Consider the following 20425-nt stretch of genomic DNA (forward strand, 5'->3'; position numbering starts at 1 on the left):
GTGGCTGTGTAGAATTACAGCTGACAAAATAGCATTGGGTGAAGGTGTGTAGTGTCAGCCATCAGTGCAACAGGCTACTTGGTGCCTGCTGGTCTGGGTTTTGTATGTGACTGCTTGCTAGGCAGATTAGATCATCTGACAGCCTAGAACTTGGTATTCCATTGGCAGTGGTAGAGCACAGTCTTCTTTAAGGGAGAGAGAAAAAACTTCACTGCTTTTTCAGTGAAAAGCAGGAAGTGAGCAGGAATGTATCACTTCTTTAACACAGAGAGCAGGCCTGCTGCTGCTCTTGAGCTTTCCACTCTTTTTTATAGGTTACAGGAAGCTCCAGCTCCTTCGAGGCTCTACCCAGACGCAGGACTAGTGTGGGAGCTTGTGCTATAGCAGGAAGGATACAGGTTGTGCCCACCATAGATGAGATGTGCATGTGCCAAGGCATTTTTGAACATTTTTGAGAGCATGGAAAATTATTGCACACAGTGGTTCAGACTATCTCCTGTCTTATTGGATATACACTGGCAGACCAGGAAAATTCCTGGGGATCATCCACACTAGTGAGCATACAGAAAAAGAGGTTTCCTCCCTGGGATTTCAGCTAGGGCACGATACTGTGTGCAGAAAGAACCGGACACTATGTGCATTGTCAGAGAATTTGGCCTCAGGGGAACTAACAGGGATGCTGTGACAGGATACTGCAGACACAATGACTTATATTTCCAATCAGGATTAATAATTGTTCAGGCCATCAAACATAAATAGGTGGTGTTTAGACAAATGAATTTTATATCAAGCTTTTGGTCATATGCATTCACGCGCTGCCACATCAATTGAAAGCAGGATGAGAGCCATGAAAGCAGCAATAGGTTATGGGCAATCTGACCTGATGGGTCCTGGGAAAAGTGTAGGTTTCAGTGCTGAGTACACAAATCAGCTATGCTAAGCCTGCATGGGAAAAGGACAGCCAGAATATATTGCTCATCAGTATGGCATGAGACTAGTCAGTCTGAGGTTTATGCACGCACACAGTGGGCACATGCATACTCTTCTGGGTTTGGGGGTTGATTTGTTTACTGATGTTCTTACAGCTGTGTTAGCAACACCATGCCTCCAAGTGTCTGAATCTGTTACTGTTGCTGAAACAACAATAACCAGGTACAGAACTCTTTATCTGGAAGAGATGGATGCCATAGGGACAGAAATCACAGATCTACAATCCATTGAATAAGGCAGAGGAGAATTCACTGGTTCTGACAGCTCTCCTCCCTGGCAAGCTGACTACTCGGTCCAGAAGTCTGATGCTTATTTTCCTTTTCCTGCTTCAGAGTCATATAGATTCTTTCCCACCATGATTAGGTGGGAAGCACACTGCCTGGGCTGACATGACACTTGTGTAGGTGGCACCTCTTCATGTTGTTCATGCTCATATTGGCTTTGGAAGAACATTTGGCAAAAGCCATCAATTATGTGCTTTAATAGAGAGAATTTAGTGTGAAATGTAGTTATGAGATAAACTAAAATGTATACAGCAAATGAAAGAAGTCTCCATTGCAGCAGCATAACTCACAAGTACAAATCTACCCATGCCTGTGAAGTCATTGGTGTAGCAGTACGACAAAAATTGAATGTGAAAATTTGGCTCGCACATATATATCTCATCTCCAACTTTTAGAATTCCATGGAATTAAACTCTAAAACATTTCAGTACTTCTGTTAAGGAACAAAACTTAGAATTTTAATTAGTCACAGTTCTAAACACATTAGAGATTATGTTGATGAGATTTTTCAAACTCCTGCTTTTTAGAGTAAAAAAAATATGAGCAGCATGAAAAGTGGATTTTACCCTCTATTTGCTATCTTATTTAGTAAAAAAGCTTGCCAGAGCTCAGACAGACTGCCAAGATTGCAAAGGCTAAGCAATTCACAAACGTGGGCGCACCACCTGTGCCTCTTAAGTCCATGAAGGGCATTGGCGTCCCATTTTGGAGGCAAAACAAGAGGAAACCGCTTCTGACTCACTGAGACAGGTGGAGGAACAAAGCAGTGGCTTTGGCTTAATCATGGAATTGACTAGAGGAAAATTTTTATTGCCAAAGGATACACTCTATTTGTGATCAGTTCCACTGTTCTTGGCTTAAAAAAAATGAATATTTCTCCTTGATGTTCCATTAACTTATCAGTACATGAGTGAAGCCTACTTCTGGTGTTGGCTTAGTTAAGAGAGCCATCTTTCTAAGCCTGATCCAAATGCTGCTGCAGTCAATCAGATAGGAAAAAGAGTTAGTAAGCACACCAAAATACAGAGCGTTTGTTATAGACCTGAGTTATGACTCAGACTAATGGCTAAGAAAAGGATCCCTACATTTCCCTTTGCTTTTTAATTATTAATTTCTATGAGAAACATTAAAAATATCCCTGTTTCAACCTCTTGAATTAGAAAAGTTTTGTTTCCTTCAAGACAGAATTTTTCCAAAAGTAAAATATTTAAAATGTTAGCAAATTTAGATACAAAATTAATAAAGAAAGAGAAGCATGGAAATAGGATATAATGAAATTATTGAAATTAAATGCTCCCTCTGCACTCTGCCCACACATTTTTTGGATTTTCAATTTCTGGAAATTATTGAGATTTTTGACTTTCATCCTTACCCGAGAGGAAAAATGCAAGCAGCTCAGAACTATCTGCAGTAAGAGAAGGGACTTTCCTATCCTGTTTCAGTCCCATTTGGTTGCTCTCTGTTGAGAACTTATTTGCAATGGGTGACTTATTCCTGTAATTTATAAAGTCCTTCTAATAGAAGAGATGAGATGAGGCAATGGAAGTTGGTAAGGACTTCCTGAGTATGAAGACCAAAGCAGCTCATAACTTGTGTTCCCCCCTTCCCTTCTCTCATCTATTCCTTCCCTGAACTGACTTTATTCCTTATATGCTTACTGGGCAGAGACAAGCTAAGTACCTCCTAATACATAAGCCTCTGCCGCACTCAGAGACCTTAATGAAGGTTAAACTTCCTGCAGACTAGGTTTCAAAACATAAGTGTATTTTTGAATGCAATTAAAAGTCTTAATAGGTTTCCCAAAGTCAATCCAGAATAAAGAACATTCCTCTTTGGCAACTTGCAAATAATGGAGAAAATTCTAACCACAATGTCTCTGAAGCTATCCCTAGAGTCAAGCTGGAATTTTTATTGCTGCACTGCCTTTTTAGTCATGCCACTTTTTAGCACTGTTAGTTTTAGAACTGAAGGATAAATCTATGAGCAAGAGTTTCTGATGCCTTTAGAAGTGGCTTATTCAGCCTGTGTTGTTTATGAACTACAGGTCATTCCATTTCTTTCAAACCTCTGCATTGCTAAGGTTTCCAGGAAGTTGTCAGTACTATGGCACATATTAACAAGTAGTGTTATACACAGCACTAAGGATGGCTATCATTCCATGCTGGTGGAACTTATCCATGTTCATGTGGGCTGGGTTGACCTTGGCTGGACACCAGTTGCCTACCAAGTCACTCTATCACTCCCCTCCTCAACAGGCTAGGGAAGGGGAGAAAATAAGATGGAAAAACCTCATGGATCAAGAAAAATGCAGTTTAATAAAGCAAAAGCAAAAGTTGCCCATGCACAAGCATAGAGGAAAGCCAAAATATTTTGTTGTCTACACTCCACCAGCGGTAGCCAGTCACTTCTGAGGAAGTAGTGGTTACAATGGAAGACAAATATTGTACATAATAAATGGCCATGCTTCCTCCTTTCTTTTATATCCAAGCAGATTTAATCTAGTGTGGAATATCCCTTTGGTCATTATGGGTCAGCTGTCCTGCTTATCTACTTCCAGCCTACTTTCCCAAACCTTGCCTACTAGTGTGGGTGCGGAATGTTAGAGAGAGAGTGTTGATGCTGTGCCAGTTGTGGGCATCCTTGGAACCAGCTCAGCACCTTATTATTTCTTTGCCATATAACTGCTGAGACCAGTTATAACCTCTTATATGTATATAGCAGCATTTCAACTGCTACACTTTAAATTTGGACTATTCTGTGTTATTGAATACACAAAACTGTGATTCGGCATTTGTAAGACTTTCCAGACTCACAGCTATAGCGTGATGTCTCCTTAAAGTCTATGTGCTTATGAGCTGAAAATCATTTAAACTTTAGCTATCTCCTCTGAAGAGCAGATACAGAAATATTATGAGAAAAAATTTCTTTTGTTGGTTAGAGCCATTAAATCTGCAGGCACTCTCATTTCTGGCTAGGAATAGGAGTAACAACAACAACCCTCTCTTTCCTGGTCCTCATAAATCTGAATCCTATGTCCTGCAAGTGAACAGGTTATAAATAAAAGGGGCATAAATTTATGAGTTCTCTATATAGAATGTTATGCTCCCATATGAGAATCAGTAATAGCCATCAAAGCACAAATAACATGATTTCACCCTTATACTAAGCAATGACCTTTCAGGTTATCAGATGCAAAACATGGTAGTTAGGATCTATCAGAGTAAAGGAAGTCAAAGGGAAAAAAAACCAGTGAGTTTTGCTTTAGGATCTGGTGATCTGTAAGAACATTTTTAATTATACCTAGAAGAGATTAGTTCCATGTGCAAGCTCGCATGCGTGCAATTCGTAGAAGTTTACATGGAAAAGCACTCCCCAATAGATACCAGGAGTCAAAGTACTTGTAAGAAAGTCTTAGATGATTAAACTTCAAAATAACATATGCTTACTATTATCCCCTAAGTTCAGATGGTAAAATATTAAAAGGCAAAACCAATCAACTCCCTCTTTGACTAAGATTATTATTTTGGTGTGGTTTTGGAGGATTTTTGCCTGTGTGCATGCACATTTCAAACACTGTGTCTTCATGTGTACACGTATATTTTCATATGTGACATAAATGCACATACTGATGTATGTGTATAAAACATGTATCTGCAATATATTTGAAGTATCTATTTTGCATACAGTTTGTTGTTGGGGTTTTTTTTTGATTGTTTATTTTAGCCCCTTATCAAGTTTTGACATTCCCGATTTTTGCTTTCAGGAGTCCTAGGACGAGTACTGAAAGATGCATGCAGAGTACAAAATGCATTTCTGGGAAGAAATAAAAGAAGAAAAATAACATTACAAAAGCAAACTGCTTCCATGACTTGTCCCTCTGTCTCCCACCAAGAGTTTCTGGCAAACACAATGCACGCATTGGTTGTAGGGCTATGTCAGGTATATCACAGTCCTCAGATCAGGACCTGTACATACACATAGCCATGCACACAGTCAGAGTGTCAGTGGATACTGTGATTACAATTATGACAAGAGCTGACTTGGATGCATGCCATGTCAGAAATTTGATGGGCCAGGCTGTGGATTGAAGAGCTGTGTTTTGGTATGCAGAGTGTGTTATTAAAGGGCTTTCAGAAGTGAAGAGATGACTTTGCTTTGTGACTGGTTCAGAAGAACAGTTAGGGAAGAGCTACTCCATCCCTTTCCCTCCTGGCAGATACTGAAGGAAGTTATTCCACATACCCTGCCATATAAAAGACTGCAGATGAGGACAGTCTGAATAAGCAAGATAGAAACCAGGGCATTCACTTCAATTTTTTTAAGTATGAATATATGCCTCACATTGTAACTTGTTTCCTCAATGAGATTTCTATTAGACATTTATGTCTCATTTATTTCTGTTCTGAAAGTACTAATCTAAACCTTTTAAAGTTTCATTAATTTCCTTTGACCTTACAATTATCCATTATATTGGTTTTGTCATATTCTTTCTTTGAGGCTTACTAACTAACAAATTATCCCTAGGCTGATTTCATATGGAACGCCCCCCAACTTTCTCACCAAACATTAATATGTGTAGGGCTTTTTTTGTATTCCTGACCTCTGTGAAGCAAACCCATGGCCAGTTTGCAGAAGCAGTCACCATGTTGCTTAGTGGATTGTTGCTTAAGGGGATAAATTTGGTGTCCTGGCAGTAGGGTAAAGTATGGTTTGGCAAATATATTTAGGCTTTGATGCTATGAGTTGTCCTTTCCAAACAAGAGTTTCTGGGTGGTATTTTGAAACTATGTAGCCTGCTGCTGTTTTCCTGGATATGATAACACTGCAAGATGCCTGTTGTGTTAGCGGCCATGCTGTATGAATACTGCACATTTAATGATCTCTTCTTATGACCTTTTTTTCCCAGAAGTGGAAATGACAACAAATGAGCTCACGCTTCAAGGACTTGTGTACTTCAAGGTACCTTGGAGCACAGCCAGGGCCTAGAGAGGAGCAAACAAGGCCCACAGTGGGAGCTGCCAGAGGAGAATATCTCACCCTCAGCCTCTCTCACAGGTGACCCTTGGCCTTCCAGCTGGTTGGCTGGTGAGAACCTGAAAATGCCACTTCCACCCTTTTGGCTCAGGGCTTAGGTGTGAAACTGCATAACTCCCTGCTCACTATGAGAACTTTCCTGCATTTCTGCCAGGGGCCATGGAGGGGACGCTGGCTCCCTCAGCCCAGTGCCCCCAGCACATGCCACCCAGAGCCCTGTGGCTGATCACTGCCACCCAAAGATTGTGACCCATCTCGGCACATCGTGGCAGCCCAGCTGCTGGAAGAGAGTGAATGGGGATGCAAGAGACCCAGGGCTGTCCTTTCACCTGGGGCACCCCCACAGCAGCGAAGCAGGCCTTCCTCAGAGCTCCCGCTGCCTCTGGACCTCCTGGACATTTGCCCTCAGTGCCAACATCCCTCACAAGCATGACATGGGCCCTCATGTGGTCAGCGAGGAGCAGGATCTGGGAACCCAAAATGCAAATGTTCCCATTGACTGATCCATGTTAATGTGCTGAAATGGAGAGATGGTGGAAATGACTCCTTCTTGGTGGTGCCTCACTCAGGCTCACTGTGCTTGCCCTTGGATCTTTAGGAAAGCCTTCTCCTCACCTGCCCAATTATGCTTCCACTTGCAGTACAAAAATCTTGCTCACCTAGTCCTCAGGTACTGAAACACTTTGGCCTTTTTTCTTTAAGTTCTGCCAGATTCAATTTTGTATTCTGTTTTCCAGAAAGAGGTGAGATAGCATCACTCTCCAGAGTAGGTCTTCGCATATTTTGGTCTATCTAATGTCTGCCAAAAAATGATTACACATGGTCCTTGGCTGGGGTGAGGCAGTGACATCTCATGTAGAGGAGCCTTAGAGGTTGCAATATGGTATACTGCCTTGATACAGGGACTCAAACTTCAGCAGTTAAGAATAGCAGAATTTTTTCTTCAGAAATGGAAATTCAAAGGAAACTGCTTTGCACAGCAGCCATGAGTCTCAAAGGTGCAGAGAGGGGAGATAAGGTATTATATAAGAAATCCCAGGACTCAAGACATTTCCAAATTAAAAAAAAAAGGAAAAAAGAAAGAAAGAAAGAAAGATAAATATCTGTCTTTTTCACCCCAAATCTTCAGGTTTAGCTTTAAAAGCACTCCATCAGAGAAATTCAGCATTTTACTGCAAGACAAGATTTTGCACAGAAATCTATGATGATAAAAAAAACAGTTTAGAAATGTGAATATTAAGAAACCTCCAGCCTCTAGTCAATTCAAATATTCAAAATAGTTAGTTCAGGGTTGAAACAATGCAGGGCATTTTTATGGTTTTAGCCTATAAATTGTGAGATTCATCTTCACATAGTAGCATATTGATGATCTGTATTCTAAAAGCCTAGATGCTCTCTCTTTCTGGACAAAATTTGAGTTCACACCTTGGGCAATGTTGTCTTGTGAGTTTAATTTTCATATTGTATGTACTCTTAAATGTACATACATTTCTGGCTGGAGAAGTAGGGAAAACAATAAATTTGAATGCAAAACTTATTACAGTTCCAGCATAAAATACCTGGTCATGCCAAGAACCAGAAACTTATATATTCAAGTAACTCTGGGGAAGTAATTTTCCCTGTTTCTGCTGCTGGTGCTCATTGAGCAGATCTAAAAAGTCCATACGTTACTATGCCAAAAGACTGCTGGCAGACATTTTTTTTTACATGAAACAGGCAGTCTGTAATTAAAAACTTGTAGATGGCTGAACTCAGTGAGTTATGAATGCTCTGGGACATATAAAAAATCCCTAGAGCAAGATTTGATTCCATCATTTGGGGCAACAAAGCAAATGAGTTCTAAGCACAATTTAATGAAGTCTGCAAGACAACATAGTTATACTTTTCTTGCATTTAAATGCTCTTATGAGAACACTGCACTTACACAATGTCTTTTAAAAGGTGGGGAAATGAGCAAGAAAGGAAAATTCTTCATGTTTTAGTCAAAACATAACAGTTAATGCTCCTAAAAGGACAGTTCAGACTAAAGGACAAGTGTGAAATCTGTAGAAAATACCATAAATTCTTCTGGAGACAAGCTCTGATTATTTCTGCCTTCCCTCCTGCCTCTGAATAATACCATCCCTCATTTCCACAGATCCTGAGAGACCATTTAATTCCTACTCTTTAGCTCTGCCAGTACTGGTGCAACTTATATTAGTAGGTCTATGGTAAGGTTGACCAGCTGCTGACTTTTTGATTGCGATTTTGTCTTGTGGACCATAGATGCTTTGCAGCAACAGATTAAAGTCACAGGGAATTTTTGCACTGTTTGGCTGAGAAGAAGAGTCAAGATTTTGTGGGTTCTGTGCCACACTAATTGAGCTAGGTTGCTTTGGGATCTTCACATCGTGAGGATCTATCAGTGCTGGTCCAGGATATAGATCCTGATCAGTTCTTGGCATGTTTAGCACAGGTGCAAGTCTCCCATCCTGATTCCAGTTTCCAAGCAGCTTTCCATTAGCTCAAAATCTGATATTTATTGAATAGGTATAAATATACATATAATGCCTTTGACACTCCCTGGGAAGGCAGCATGACTCCAGTTCATGTGTGAGCAAACTTAAAATGGTTTGGGAAATGTGGAATATTTGGATTTGATTTAAAAAAATATATTTTGACATTTCTGAACTGATTTTTTTCCTAAACATATTGGTCTCTGAAAATGCCAATTTGGGATGAAAATAGTTTGGAAAATATCAGCCTTTTTCCCTAGGAAGGAAATTTCATCTGTCAACTCACTGTATCATCCAAAACAAGTCAAGGGCAGAAATAAGCAGAAAACACATGTCCTAAATAGGTACCTTTCTGTCTATTGCTGAGCCCAAGGAGTTTAGCTCAAATAGGAACCATTTGGCATGGCTGCTTGCCTTTTTTTTAATGGCCTAATTTTGCAGCAGTAGCCATGACTATCATAACAATGAAAACAAAGAAAAACATGGAATTGGACTCAGACTTAGCAAATTCTGTCTGCCCGTTAGGGGAAAGTCCAACCAAAACCTTCACTCCCAAACACACGCTAAATTTTCAGGAGGTTGGCCTAGGGCTTCATAGCTTCTAGCTCAATTTCATGTCTGCTACCAGTAATTGTATCAGATCTGTTTATGAAAAACAAACTGCAGGCTTCTATATTTTTCTAGCAGATTTATAATCTACATCACCTTGAAGTTATTCAGTTACAAAGGAAGAGAAAGAAAGTGTCTGTAAGCCAAATTCTTTGTCCTCATAATTTTGGCAGCAGCAGGAGCTTCTAAATTAGCTTTTGTAGTTAATCCCAACAGGTCATGCTGCTCTGGTTTCTGACTTCCTTTCACTTTGTGTGACCATTGACAGTTGTTCATTCAGGAGGAAACCTGCTTTATCCTTTCAACCTACTGGAAACAGGCTCTGCTGAGTGCTTCCCTCCTATTCCTAATGCCAGGGCCTGCACAATACCCTGCATCAGTTTCACTGTCAGCAGCTCTCATCAGTAGTTGCAACAGAAGACTTTTCCTCAGACATATATAGATACTTACAGTTCTTGTTTATTAATGCAGTCAGAGAAATAAAAATGTATTGTTCACCATCCTGGCTGATCTTTCCTTAAGGAAACACTTTTTCTGCCTATCAGTTAAAAAAAACAACTATGAAAGAATGCACAAAAAAGAGTAGACATGATACAACCATTTATGGGTCTCTGAGAATAAATATGTTAATATTGGCTTGCCTGCTTAATAAAGGCTCAGGCTTTGGTCTTGGACACACAGCTTTGTAATTTCCCACTATTGCACTATTGCAGCTGATGATGAAAGGCAACAGACCCTCTACATGGAAAGGTGTCTGCCCTTCCTTCCTTCCTTCCTGCCTTCCTGCCTTCCTGCCTTCCTGCCTTCCTTCCTGCCTTCCTTCCTGCCTTCCTTCCTGCCTTCCTGCCTTCCTTCCTGCCTTCCTTCCTGCCTTCCTGCCTTCCTGCCTTCCTGCCTGCCTGCCTGCCTGCCTGCCTTCCTGCCTTCCTGCCTTCCTGATGTTTTGCAAGATAGTTTTGTAGTTACCTGTACAGCTGTTGGATGAATCTTTTCAATTCCACATATTGGGCCTCTTTGCCTTCTTCTCCTACTTGAAATAAGTATTTTTAATAAGTCTTCCTTGTTTACAGCACAGTTAGCATTTGAATGGAGAAATACTTTAGGCAGAAAATGACTGCTGACAATTGTTATTTTCTTTAAAAAAAAAAGTTTCTTTCTTGGCAGAAACATCTGTGAGAAATGGGATCCTCACAAACATTTGGGAAAAACTCTACTGCCAGCTGCACACATCAAATTATTTTTCCCTTCAAAACTAATAACTAAATATGAAGATGTAGAAACCAAAAGATTGAACTGCAAACCTTACTCATGTTCTCACCATGCTGGAAGTGAGTGCCACAGCACTGCCAAAGTACGGGAAAGCTGGAGGTGCTCTGAGGGCCCCAGCACAGCTGGGATGCTACTGCTGGCCAGGTAGCAGAGATGTCATAGCCTGGCACTGCTGGGCTGCTCCTATCTGCAGAAAGCTGAAGGAGAAAGTTTATTACACATGGGAAGAGTGATGCTGCAGATAACACATCTCAGTCAGATTTGAGACTGCTCATAATTCAGAGTAAAATGGAGGATAATATACAACATAGAGCTGAATGTACTGAGTTCTTTAAAGAACGTTTCTGGACATAGTGCTTGATATTAGTTTCATGCACTCTGTGCATGAACTTTTATTTTTTTTTGAAGCTTGAAACTGGTGAACTGTGCATGAGGGAGAGAGATGATGGACACAACCACAACATATCCTTTTCCTTCTCAGGTCTCTTCTTTCCAGTATAAAAAGCATACAAAAAACCCTAAAAGGAACTGCAAGTGTTTGCAGTGCCAGGAATGAAAAGATTTTTCTTTCAGTTAATTTTCTGTGCAGAATTTGAAGGAAAAGATGGAAATAATTTTTGTGGAGGAAAGGCAAGCTCTTTTCATCTCCTCTGAGAACTAAAGAAAAATTGAGCTTTAACTTCTAGCTTGGAAATATCTCTTCTGTGAGCAATCTGATAAAATTTTAAGGGACAAATTTGAGCTGTGATGGATGACTTGTGGTTGTGACTTTTCAGCAGAGAGGAGGAAAGGACATTTATCATTTCAGACTCATGGAAAAACCTCATAAAATAAGGACTAGAGTGGTAAACATGAACATGAAATTACTCAGGTTATTTCAAATGCAATGCAAAGCCTAAAAATGTGACCAGTAACAACCAGGCAGAAAAACTCTAAATTTAAGGAGTCATGAGAAGCTGGCCTGTTATAAATGGCTTTAGGAATATGTGGGGGAAAAGTACATTCGAATTTTGAACCCAAGTCCTAAATAAATTCTTGATACACTCATTGGGTTACATATTTCTGTTGCTATTTTTATAAATTTCCTTCCCAGAAGAGTCTGTTCTGGACAGGATGTCTGACCTCCTGCATAGCTCAGGCCACACAGTTTCACCCAGCCATTTCTGCATTAAGCCCCAAAACCTGCATTGAATCAGAGCCTGTGTTTCACAAGGGCAGGACTTCTTGCACAGAAGACTCCACCTGATGGTTAAAACTGTGGCCAGTTGTTTTTGCTGTTAAGAGCTTCTGCCCTGTTTCTGAGAGGAACCTTGCTTCAGCTGGCCTTTATATTCCTTGGAATACTAAATTTAAAAGCTCTTAAGTCTCAGTTAGTCATTAGGGATGACTGGTACTCCACAATCCATTAAGTGAATATAAATGCCAGTAAGGATAGGTTAAGGCATGAGAAACATCCCCTCTTCACACAGTTGTCCATTGTTTGGCATTCTGTCATATCAGGTTCAACAGTAATCTGCAGAAGATGAAGGTTTTAGGAATGGGGTGTACAGAAATCTTTTCTCTACTTTTATGTGACCTTCATGATAATCAGAAATGTTTCTGGAACAAGAAAGTAATTCCTATATACTTTGTAGGAAACATAGGTGATCATGCTTATTTATAATCAATTATTGCAACTATTTAGAATCAATAAGGAGATTTTTTTTCCAAAAACTTTACTATGCACCTATCTACATACAAGTAATTAAAAAAACCTGTCTTATAAGGACCAGTGGGAGAAGGAAATATGTGTCAAGGTCTAAACATCTTGTGTTCAGACTTGTTTAAAAAATTAGTGGCTACCCTGCATTTTGCATTGATTTGGACTCACACTTATTTTACACAACTCCTAAGTTACCCTTTGATCTGCCAAACTGAGGAACAGACTGATGTAAGATTGCAGTCAGGTGGATTTGAATTTTTTCTTTTTGCTCAAGCTTCCTTATTTTTAACTTTCCAAAGCTGAAAATAAATAATTTCATATGAGCTAAGATTTTTAAAAATTATATTTACATCAATCTTGGGAGTAAATCTACTTTAAAAATGCAGTTGTAGTTTTGGCTACACATCTCAAGGTTTTCCTATTGCATTTTTTTCCCTCCAAGAAATACTACAGTTCTCCTGTTTGAATTGCAACTCTTGCAAAAGAAGTATGCCTATTTCTTTTCTCCAAAATCCTATTAGAAAGACAGCTCACGTCTAACAGGAGTATTTTCATCTTGCTCTGTAAAAATATCTGGCATTAGTATGGCATAATATATCATGAGCTTATTAGTGTGCCTGCCTCAGGCCCTGCAGACACTGCAGCCTGGAAAGACACCTGAAATGACATGCAGCCATGTTTCCTTACAAATTTGTACACAACCACAAAAGAAGCCAAAAGAAAAGTATAGGAATAAGCTCCTGCAGATGGATAGATGTAAAAATTAAAAACAGGATCTTAAGAACAGGCACTCAGGTGAGTAAGTGGTTTTTTTGGTCATTGATAGCAAGCCTCATGTGGATCCATGAATCAGGTCCTGTGAAACCACTCCCACTATGCAAAAACCTTTGAAGTTCTTCTCGTCACACAGGAGGATTTCTGCTCTATGGATTTCATTGTTGAATGGTACCTCCTGCAGGAACTTTTCATTGTTCACCCCTCAGCACCCCCTGCAAGACCTTCCCATCAGCATGTTACCTATTGTCAGCTTTCCCATAGAATGCAATGGGGGATGGGGAGAAAGCCATTTGCTGCCAAAAGTAATCTGCCCTAGTTTTGCACCAGTAACACTCTTCTGAACTGTGGGCAAATTGCTTATATGGAGGATATAGGAGAACAGAATTAAATCAGATTGATATGGTGGCAAAATATTTCACATCAGTTTTTTAGTTGTTTAAAGTCTCATGTGTTATCATCTTCCTATTTTACTGATTTAAAAACTGTTTTAAATTTTCAGATGGCTGGAGACCCCGGAATTGTAAGGTCATGGATTTTTCTTCCTTTATGTTTTGATAGAGTTGCTACAGATAAAAACATACAGGAAAAGAACAGTAACCAATTTCTCATGCCAAGTTTACAGATCCGTTATTGATTACGCTCGCAAATAGGGATGAAGTATTACCATGTTTGTTATTGTGTCAGCTCTGCTTGCCCGAGAGTCACCGATTCTCTCTGCTACCTATGCCATTTCTCTGACACAGTGAAATTCTCTGAAACCTTCTGTGGAATATTCACAGGAATGCCCATCAACCAAATGTGCCAGGAGCATATAGAAAATCAAAATACGTTAAAGCTTCAAAGAAACTCCTCTGGCTGAACCAGAAAATACACACAGGAAATATATGTGTTAGCTCTACAGCAGTTTAGAAGCATCCATGACATAGCAACAGATTGCAAACAGCAGAGCGGTTATACTGAGTAATGGAAGGCAAGACAGCACTGATGGCATTTTTTGTCAGGCCAAAGTTGTCACAAAAATGATTGATGTTGAAAGTGGGATCTCATGAAATAGGACATTTGATGAAATTTTATTTAATCAAAAGTACTTCAAAATGCTCAAATAGCAAGTTATAGATTCTGGCTACAGAGAACATTTTTAGTTTTAATGTCATCTGAGGTCTCAATAAAAAATAGACTTACCAGGACATTAGCTAATTTACAATAATTCCTAACATTTTTCCATAAGGAAGGTTCAAGTTTTCAGAACAGTATGTAATTCAAAAGCAATTGTTGGATGTTCTGCTGGGTTTGACTTAATCTCTGATGGATGTTCTATAATTCTGATGTTAATCCAAGGGGTTTTTTTATCCCGATTTCACTCTTAGATATCCACATTATTGACCTTAGATAAGGGAGCACTTCAGTGAAAAGGCCTTTCTCCTTCAATATCTTGGTGGATGTTTTGTTACACACATTTGTGCTGGACATTATAGAGAATCATGCGTAGCTATACCTAGATAAAAGAAAATAAAATATAGTAAATGAAAACATTATTTCATTTGTCTCTCCCTATTTAAAATACTAATTTTACTGCTGGTCTTCCTAGGGGCTCCTGATCTTAGTCATTCGCCCACTATGCTAAATAATAATAAACATAAAGCAAGCAGAAGATCTCTGCCTCAGAATTTAGAGCTGGGACAAGTCCAGGAAAAGACAAAAAAATGGCATTTTTTGTGTATGGCTAAATAGACAAATTAATCTATTATTATACCCTTGTGCATATAGATTTTTCTGATTTTTAATTTAAATTAATGTTCTTAAAAACTTTGTGATGGAAAAAAGCTCAATGTTTTAAAGCCTTATTTTGTCAAAGGCATCTAGACTATTTCTGGGTATTTTAATTGCAAATCTTGTATCTATTTCTCATAGCTTTTTTTATATATACCTTATTGCTATGTTTCTGGCTTACTTCTCGTCAAACCTAACAGACTCTCTTTATGACCCATTCATAAGGAACACAGAAAAAGAAATAGGCCAGGTTAATTATATACTTTTATGGGTAATTTACAAATTTTTGTATGCTATGTAAACCCCTTGATTCTCCTTTTGCTAATATGTGAATGCAGCTGGATGCTTCTACATATAAACAATGGCTTGAGGCAAATAGTGCCAGGACATGTTTTGAGAAAAATTAGTATTTGTAGCATGTCTTCCAATTTGACAAGGCTTGGTCCATGCTGGAACACTTTATTTTCTTTACTTGACATTTTGACTGGAATCACATAAGCAGCAAACCATTCTAGTAACATTCAGTATAATACTATACTTACACACTGTTGGTCCTGCATATGCCATGTATGCAAGATAATTCAAGAGGTCCCAAGGGCCTCCTGATAATGTAAAAGAGGAATGGCAATTTATGTATATACGCTAGCTTGAATGCAAATACTAGTTGTTACTGAGAAAAACAAAGAACAGTTAAATCCCTGGAAGAAGACCAAGGAAATGGTAGAAGACCAAGGTCTTCAGCACAAATACTATCTGTGAAAACTAGGGAAAGAGCATAAATAGCAAGGTAAGTCATATACAAACAAAATACGACTGAAAACAACACTCAGAGGTTGAGATAGCAAAACGTGAAAGAGAGGCAGGAAGGAAGTATTTTATTATTTGAGTCCGTCCTTCCTTATTCAGAGTGGCATAAATCCACTTTCAGAGTGGGCAGGACTTTTGGGAGGGAATGAAGGAAATGGGTAGTCAGTACTTGTTGAAGAAAAGGGTGTCTACACATTTATAACTAGCTGCCAAAAATGCTCTGTTGATAAAGAGCTTTTCATGCACATTCGATACTTCTACCCTCCAAAGAAAATTTACCAGTGACTCTGAATGGGAATGTTCACTTTTCTAAGCCAAAAGAAGTAATAAAAATATGTTTATGACTAGTTAGGAATTTAGTGAAAACTGTAGAATTTCATAGACATGTGAGATGAAGGTGTAAAATCAATGCTTATTTTTTTCTGATGCCATTTAAATCAGACTTACAAAGGTAGAGCATTTTGAAGAACGTATAAGTTGTTAAACAACACAAGTTATAATTTTAGACAGTTTGCTGAGAAAAAATAAACTTTATTGCAGATCCAGAATATTTCTGTCAAAAGCTTAGAAAAAATAAGAAAATGCTCAAAATTCTGGGATAAGTTCCACCTTATTCAAAGAAATTCCACTCTATTTTATTTTTAAAGGACCAAAAGTAAATGAAACAAAAATAAAAACAGAGAAGGGAAAAAGGCATCCACCCTGCCTTGGTGACGTAGGTACCAAACTAAAGCTCTGGATTCATGTGATTGCCTCATTGGGAGTCTATGACATGAGACCTCAGCACGTTCTGGTCCTGGTTTGTGCGTGGGGGTGGGGAACACCCTGTTCACATAGGAGTGTTTTTGTCCATATAAGTCTGGAAATTCCGGCGTGTGCTGACACAAGCTGGCTTCTGCAGGGGTTCAGCTCAGTGCTCAGCACAGAGCTGGGATGGACACAGCCGCCAAAGCTTGGCCAGGAACCTCCCCCGAGGAATGTCAGGAATGCCCTCAGCTTTTATTCAGCAGGAAGCTATTGGCTAAAGTCACACGTCAGCAATTGCATAAGTTTCTTTAACAAAGCAATCTGGGTTTCTTCAGAACAGAGATTGGCTTCTCAGTTAGGGAGGTAGATGATAAATTGTTTCAGTTATATTAAATCCTCTAAATAAGAGATCAGGTTTTGCATATCTATTTGTTTCCTTTTTGCATATAAACTAGCGTTGTCTTTTGGCTCCACTGTAGCTGATATGTGTTGCTGAAATAATTTTGATATATTTGAATCTAGCAATAGTCAGAATTTCTTCTTAGAGTTATCTAGGTGATCCGAATGATAAGCAATGATAGGTTTAAAGAGAAAAATTTTACTGTGTGCTGTTAAAACAGTCAAGGTAATAAAGTATGCATATAAATGCCCAGTGACAGACAGTCAATAGTGAAGACGGACTACAACTTTGCTTCTGAGACCCAGTTACAATCCATTCAGAATGTGGACATGGTTTGACAGTGAGAAAAGAAACATAAACATTTAACTTTGGAGTTTGTTCGGGTTTTTTAAATAAATACCTATACTGGTAAATGGGTAGATTAAGTTAACAAGAGATGTAAAATTTTGAGGCTGCTCTTAAGCAGCTATATTAGGAAAATGGCCTAATAAATGCAAATAAATTTTCAAGGTCTTACAAAAGTGGCTTCCACCAGCTTATTCAGGGCTTGTTACTGTTGATGCTGTACACTTGAGCCCAAAGAAACCAGTGTATTAACTTTCATGTGTTAATCACGTGTGTAAATCTAAATAATCTTTGAAATTTTTGGAAGATTTGACACCTTTCAAGTTCAAGCATTTGCAGCAGCTGGTATACTGCCTGGGACACAGAGAGCTATTGGCAAACCCAAGTTTTTCTGTCCTTTTCAGCAATGGTATGATCCACAGAGACATTTTATGGATCCAGATCATACTCAAAAGCAGTGGTTAGTGAGCCAGACACACATATTACTCCTTTCTCATCTCATGGGGCATGGACTTCTAGCATATTGTTCCTTACCATGATGGGAGGTTTGTATTCAGTCTTCATGGGTTTTGTTTTACAGTAAGTAGATTCCTAAGTCTGAAAAGATCAGATTCACTCTTAAAAAACATAGTACTCCATCATCATCTCTGCATGAATTCATCTTTAATTATGAATTTGACAACCAGTATATATGCATAGGATAGCAGAGCAGAGCCATACACACTGAAGTGGGTTCCCACCACAGCTGCCTGTTGAAGAGTAGGATGACTTTGTTTCTTTACTCTGCAACTTCTAAGTTTGTGTCAAGTTCAGGTGTTCCCTCCATTGCTTTTGAATTACACACACACAGACACACAGACACACACATAGACACACACAAAACACCCCAAAAAACCCCACCCCAAAACAAAAATAATAACAACAGCAAAAACCAAAACAAAAAAATACCCACCGAACCAAACCAAAAAAACAAAACGAAACCAAACAAAAAAACAACCCTCACAAACAAACAAAAAACCAAACACAAAAAGAGCCCACATTTGCCTAGTGAATGTTCAAATACAGCAAATCTTATTATGGTTGAGAAGTAATAGTTTAATTGGGATAGCAGTTTTCTTCAAGTCTTAACAAAATGTATTACTTAGGGAAGAAATTGGCAGTACAGATGTACTCATGGAAATCCTACACACCTTTATGTACATTTATTTCCTATGCTTATACATAGATGTATGTTAGTGACTGTATACATGTGGGTTTTGCTTTTCTGTGTATAGGGTATAGCTGAAAGGAGATATGACATTTTAGATGCTTTTACTTTGCCACAGAATCAGTACACAGTATTCTCTGCTTATACAAACTATGACCCAATACCTGACCTCGGGTTAAAACTTCAATGAATGTTCAGATATGCAGATATTAGCTTTTTTTTTTTTTTTTTTTACCTGGTCAGGTATGTTGCCAGTTCCTCATAATTTGACTGGAAGCCAGACATATTCCACATTAGACAAAGGATGTCTATGTGTCCAAACACAAATAAAAAAATCCATTGGGGTTTTGGTCAACAGCAATGTATTAAAATATAATATACATAAACACATAAAACATCTCTATGACTGTAGAGATTATAGTTCCTATTTCAGCTTTGTCCATATTTTGAGGAAAATTATTCTTACTCCTGGGATTAAAGTATGCATTTCACACTCATTTTCATCAGGCTGGATTTTTATACACAATTTCTAGTTACGCTGGGTTTCCTCTAAGAAGGTAGGACAGTAGGTCACGAATGGCCTGAGTTTCACTAACCTGACAACTTAAGCAATCAAATACTCCTCTATTGTTAAATTCTGTTTAGATTGACAGACCAAAAAGAGGCATTAGGGAGGTGATATTTTTTTATTTACTTAATTATGAGAATAGAAGCCAGGTTAGGTCATCTCTGCTGTCTCTCTTTTCATTGGTAGAAATTAATGTAGTTTATAATTTCTTAATAGAATGGCAAAGAGTTAACACATACTCCTTTATAGCAGAAGAGTCTCACGTGTTTTCTCTGTTTTAGAAACTCACAGAAATATTACCACTAGCATATAATTAAAAAGACTGATACATCCTTAGGGTGTAGCCTCTGCCATAATCTTTTACAAAATAACAGCACAAATCCCGATTAAACACTTTTCATTAATTTTCTTTTCATAGTCTCCATTTTTAGAGTAGGAAAAAAGAATGTAAGGTAATTATTTGAAAAGATAAAATACTACATGCTGTTTTGCAGAAACTGCATGGTAACTCTAATAGAACATCTTAATTCTGTAGGAAACCAAAGTAACTGAGTAATAAATTGTGTCATCTCTGTCTCTCAATTTATCTCTTGATAAATTTCAAAGATCTCACTAGACACTATTTTTATTGAATAAAGTGAAATCACCATGAGAAGTGTTGCTTCATTTTGTATTTTCTTGTGACAGCAAGATTGTTCCATATTCTTAGTATAATTGAGACAGCAAACAAGTGTCATTACAGGAACAATAACACTGGAAATTGTTCTAGGTTTGAAAGTAGTTCCAAAGGGTTTCTTAAAGGTGGAACTACACACACCATAAGTACTCAGGCATGTAACTGTAAGATGAACAGAGAGACATATAGTCTCTCTGAATATATGAATATATAGTCTGGAAAAGAAGTCTGGAATTCATCTAGCCCATTGTACTCAGAGCAGGCCCACTGTAGAATAGATTTTGGCAGCATCATCTTTAAATCTAAAGAGAACTGACATGTCAGATCAGTTCTATTGAGAGTATTAAAGAGTAAATTATTTTCCCATAGTCAGCTGATCCAGGGAACATGAGAACATTACTGAAGTGTTACAATACTAATGAGGAGTAAAACAACTGAGAAATTGCTACTATTGTCATGTTGCTTCTGAGCTACAGTATAGTAAATAGATAAAAAATTAGCTTGTGCCCAGAAGTATTATCCAAGCCAACAGTAAAAAAAAAACATAGAAGCTATTACTGTTTGTTAAGAAACAAAACATAGGTATCCCCATGTACCAGATGAAGTATTTTTTGAGTTGTTCAACAGAACATGCATTAAAATAGCTATCCATTCTACAGTATAGAAGCTGAGATCTTCTGAGATACTTCAATCCATTCTCCAGATGAGAGAACTAAAATAATTTCTGATTAGAGGTAGGACCTTT

The 20425-nt window shown here is 38.4% G+C and overlaps 1 protein-coding gene across 1 annotated transcript in view; it reads left to right on the top strand.

Moving 5' to 3' along the window:
- The window catches only part of LOC135448683 (chromosome alignment-maintaining phosphoprotein 1-like), a 108391-nt gene extending 101580 nt beyond the window's left edge, over positions 1–6811 (top strand). The window contains exon 3 of the mRNA XM_064714901.1: positions 6463–6811. Within this exon, the coding sequence (XP_064570971.1) occupies positions 6463–6811 (349 nt within the window). The remainder of the gene's footprint in view (positions 1–6462) is intronic.
- The last annotated feature ends 13614 nt before the right edge of the window (positions 6812–20425 follow it).

The sequence above is a fragment of the Zonotrichia leucophrys genome, chromosome 5, assembly GCF_028769735.1.
Source record: "Zonotrichia leucophrys gambelii isolate GWCS_2022_RI chromosome 5, RI_Zleu_2.0, whole genome shotgun sequence".
NCBI classification, from domain to species: Eukaryota; Metazoa; Chordata; class Aves; order Passeriformes; family Passerellidae; genus Zonotrichia; species Zonotrichia leucophrys.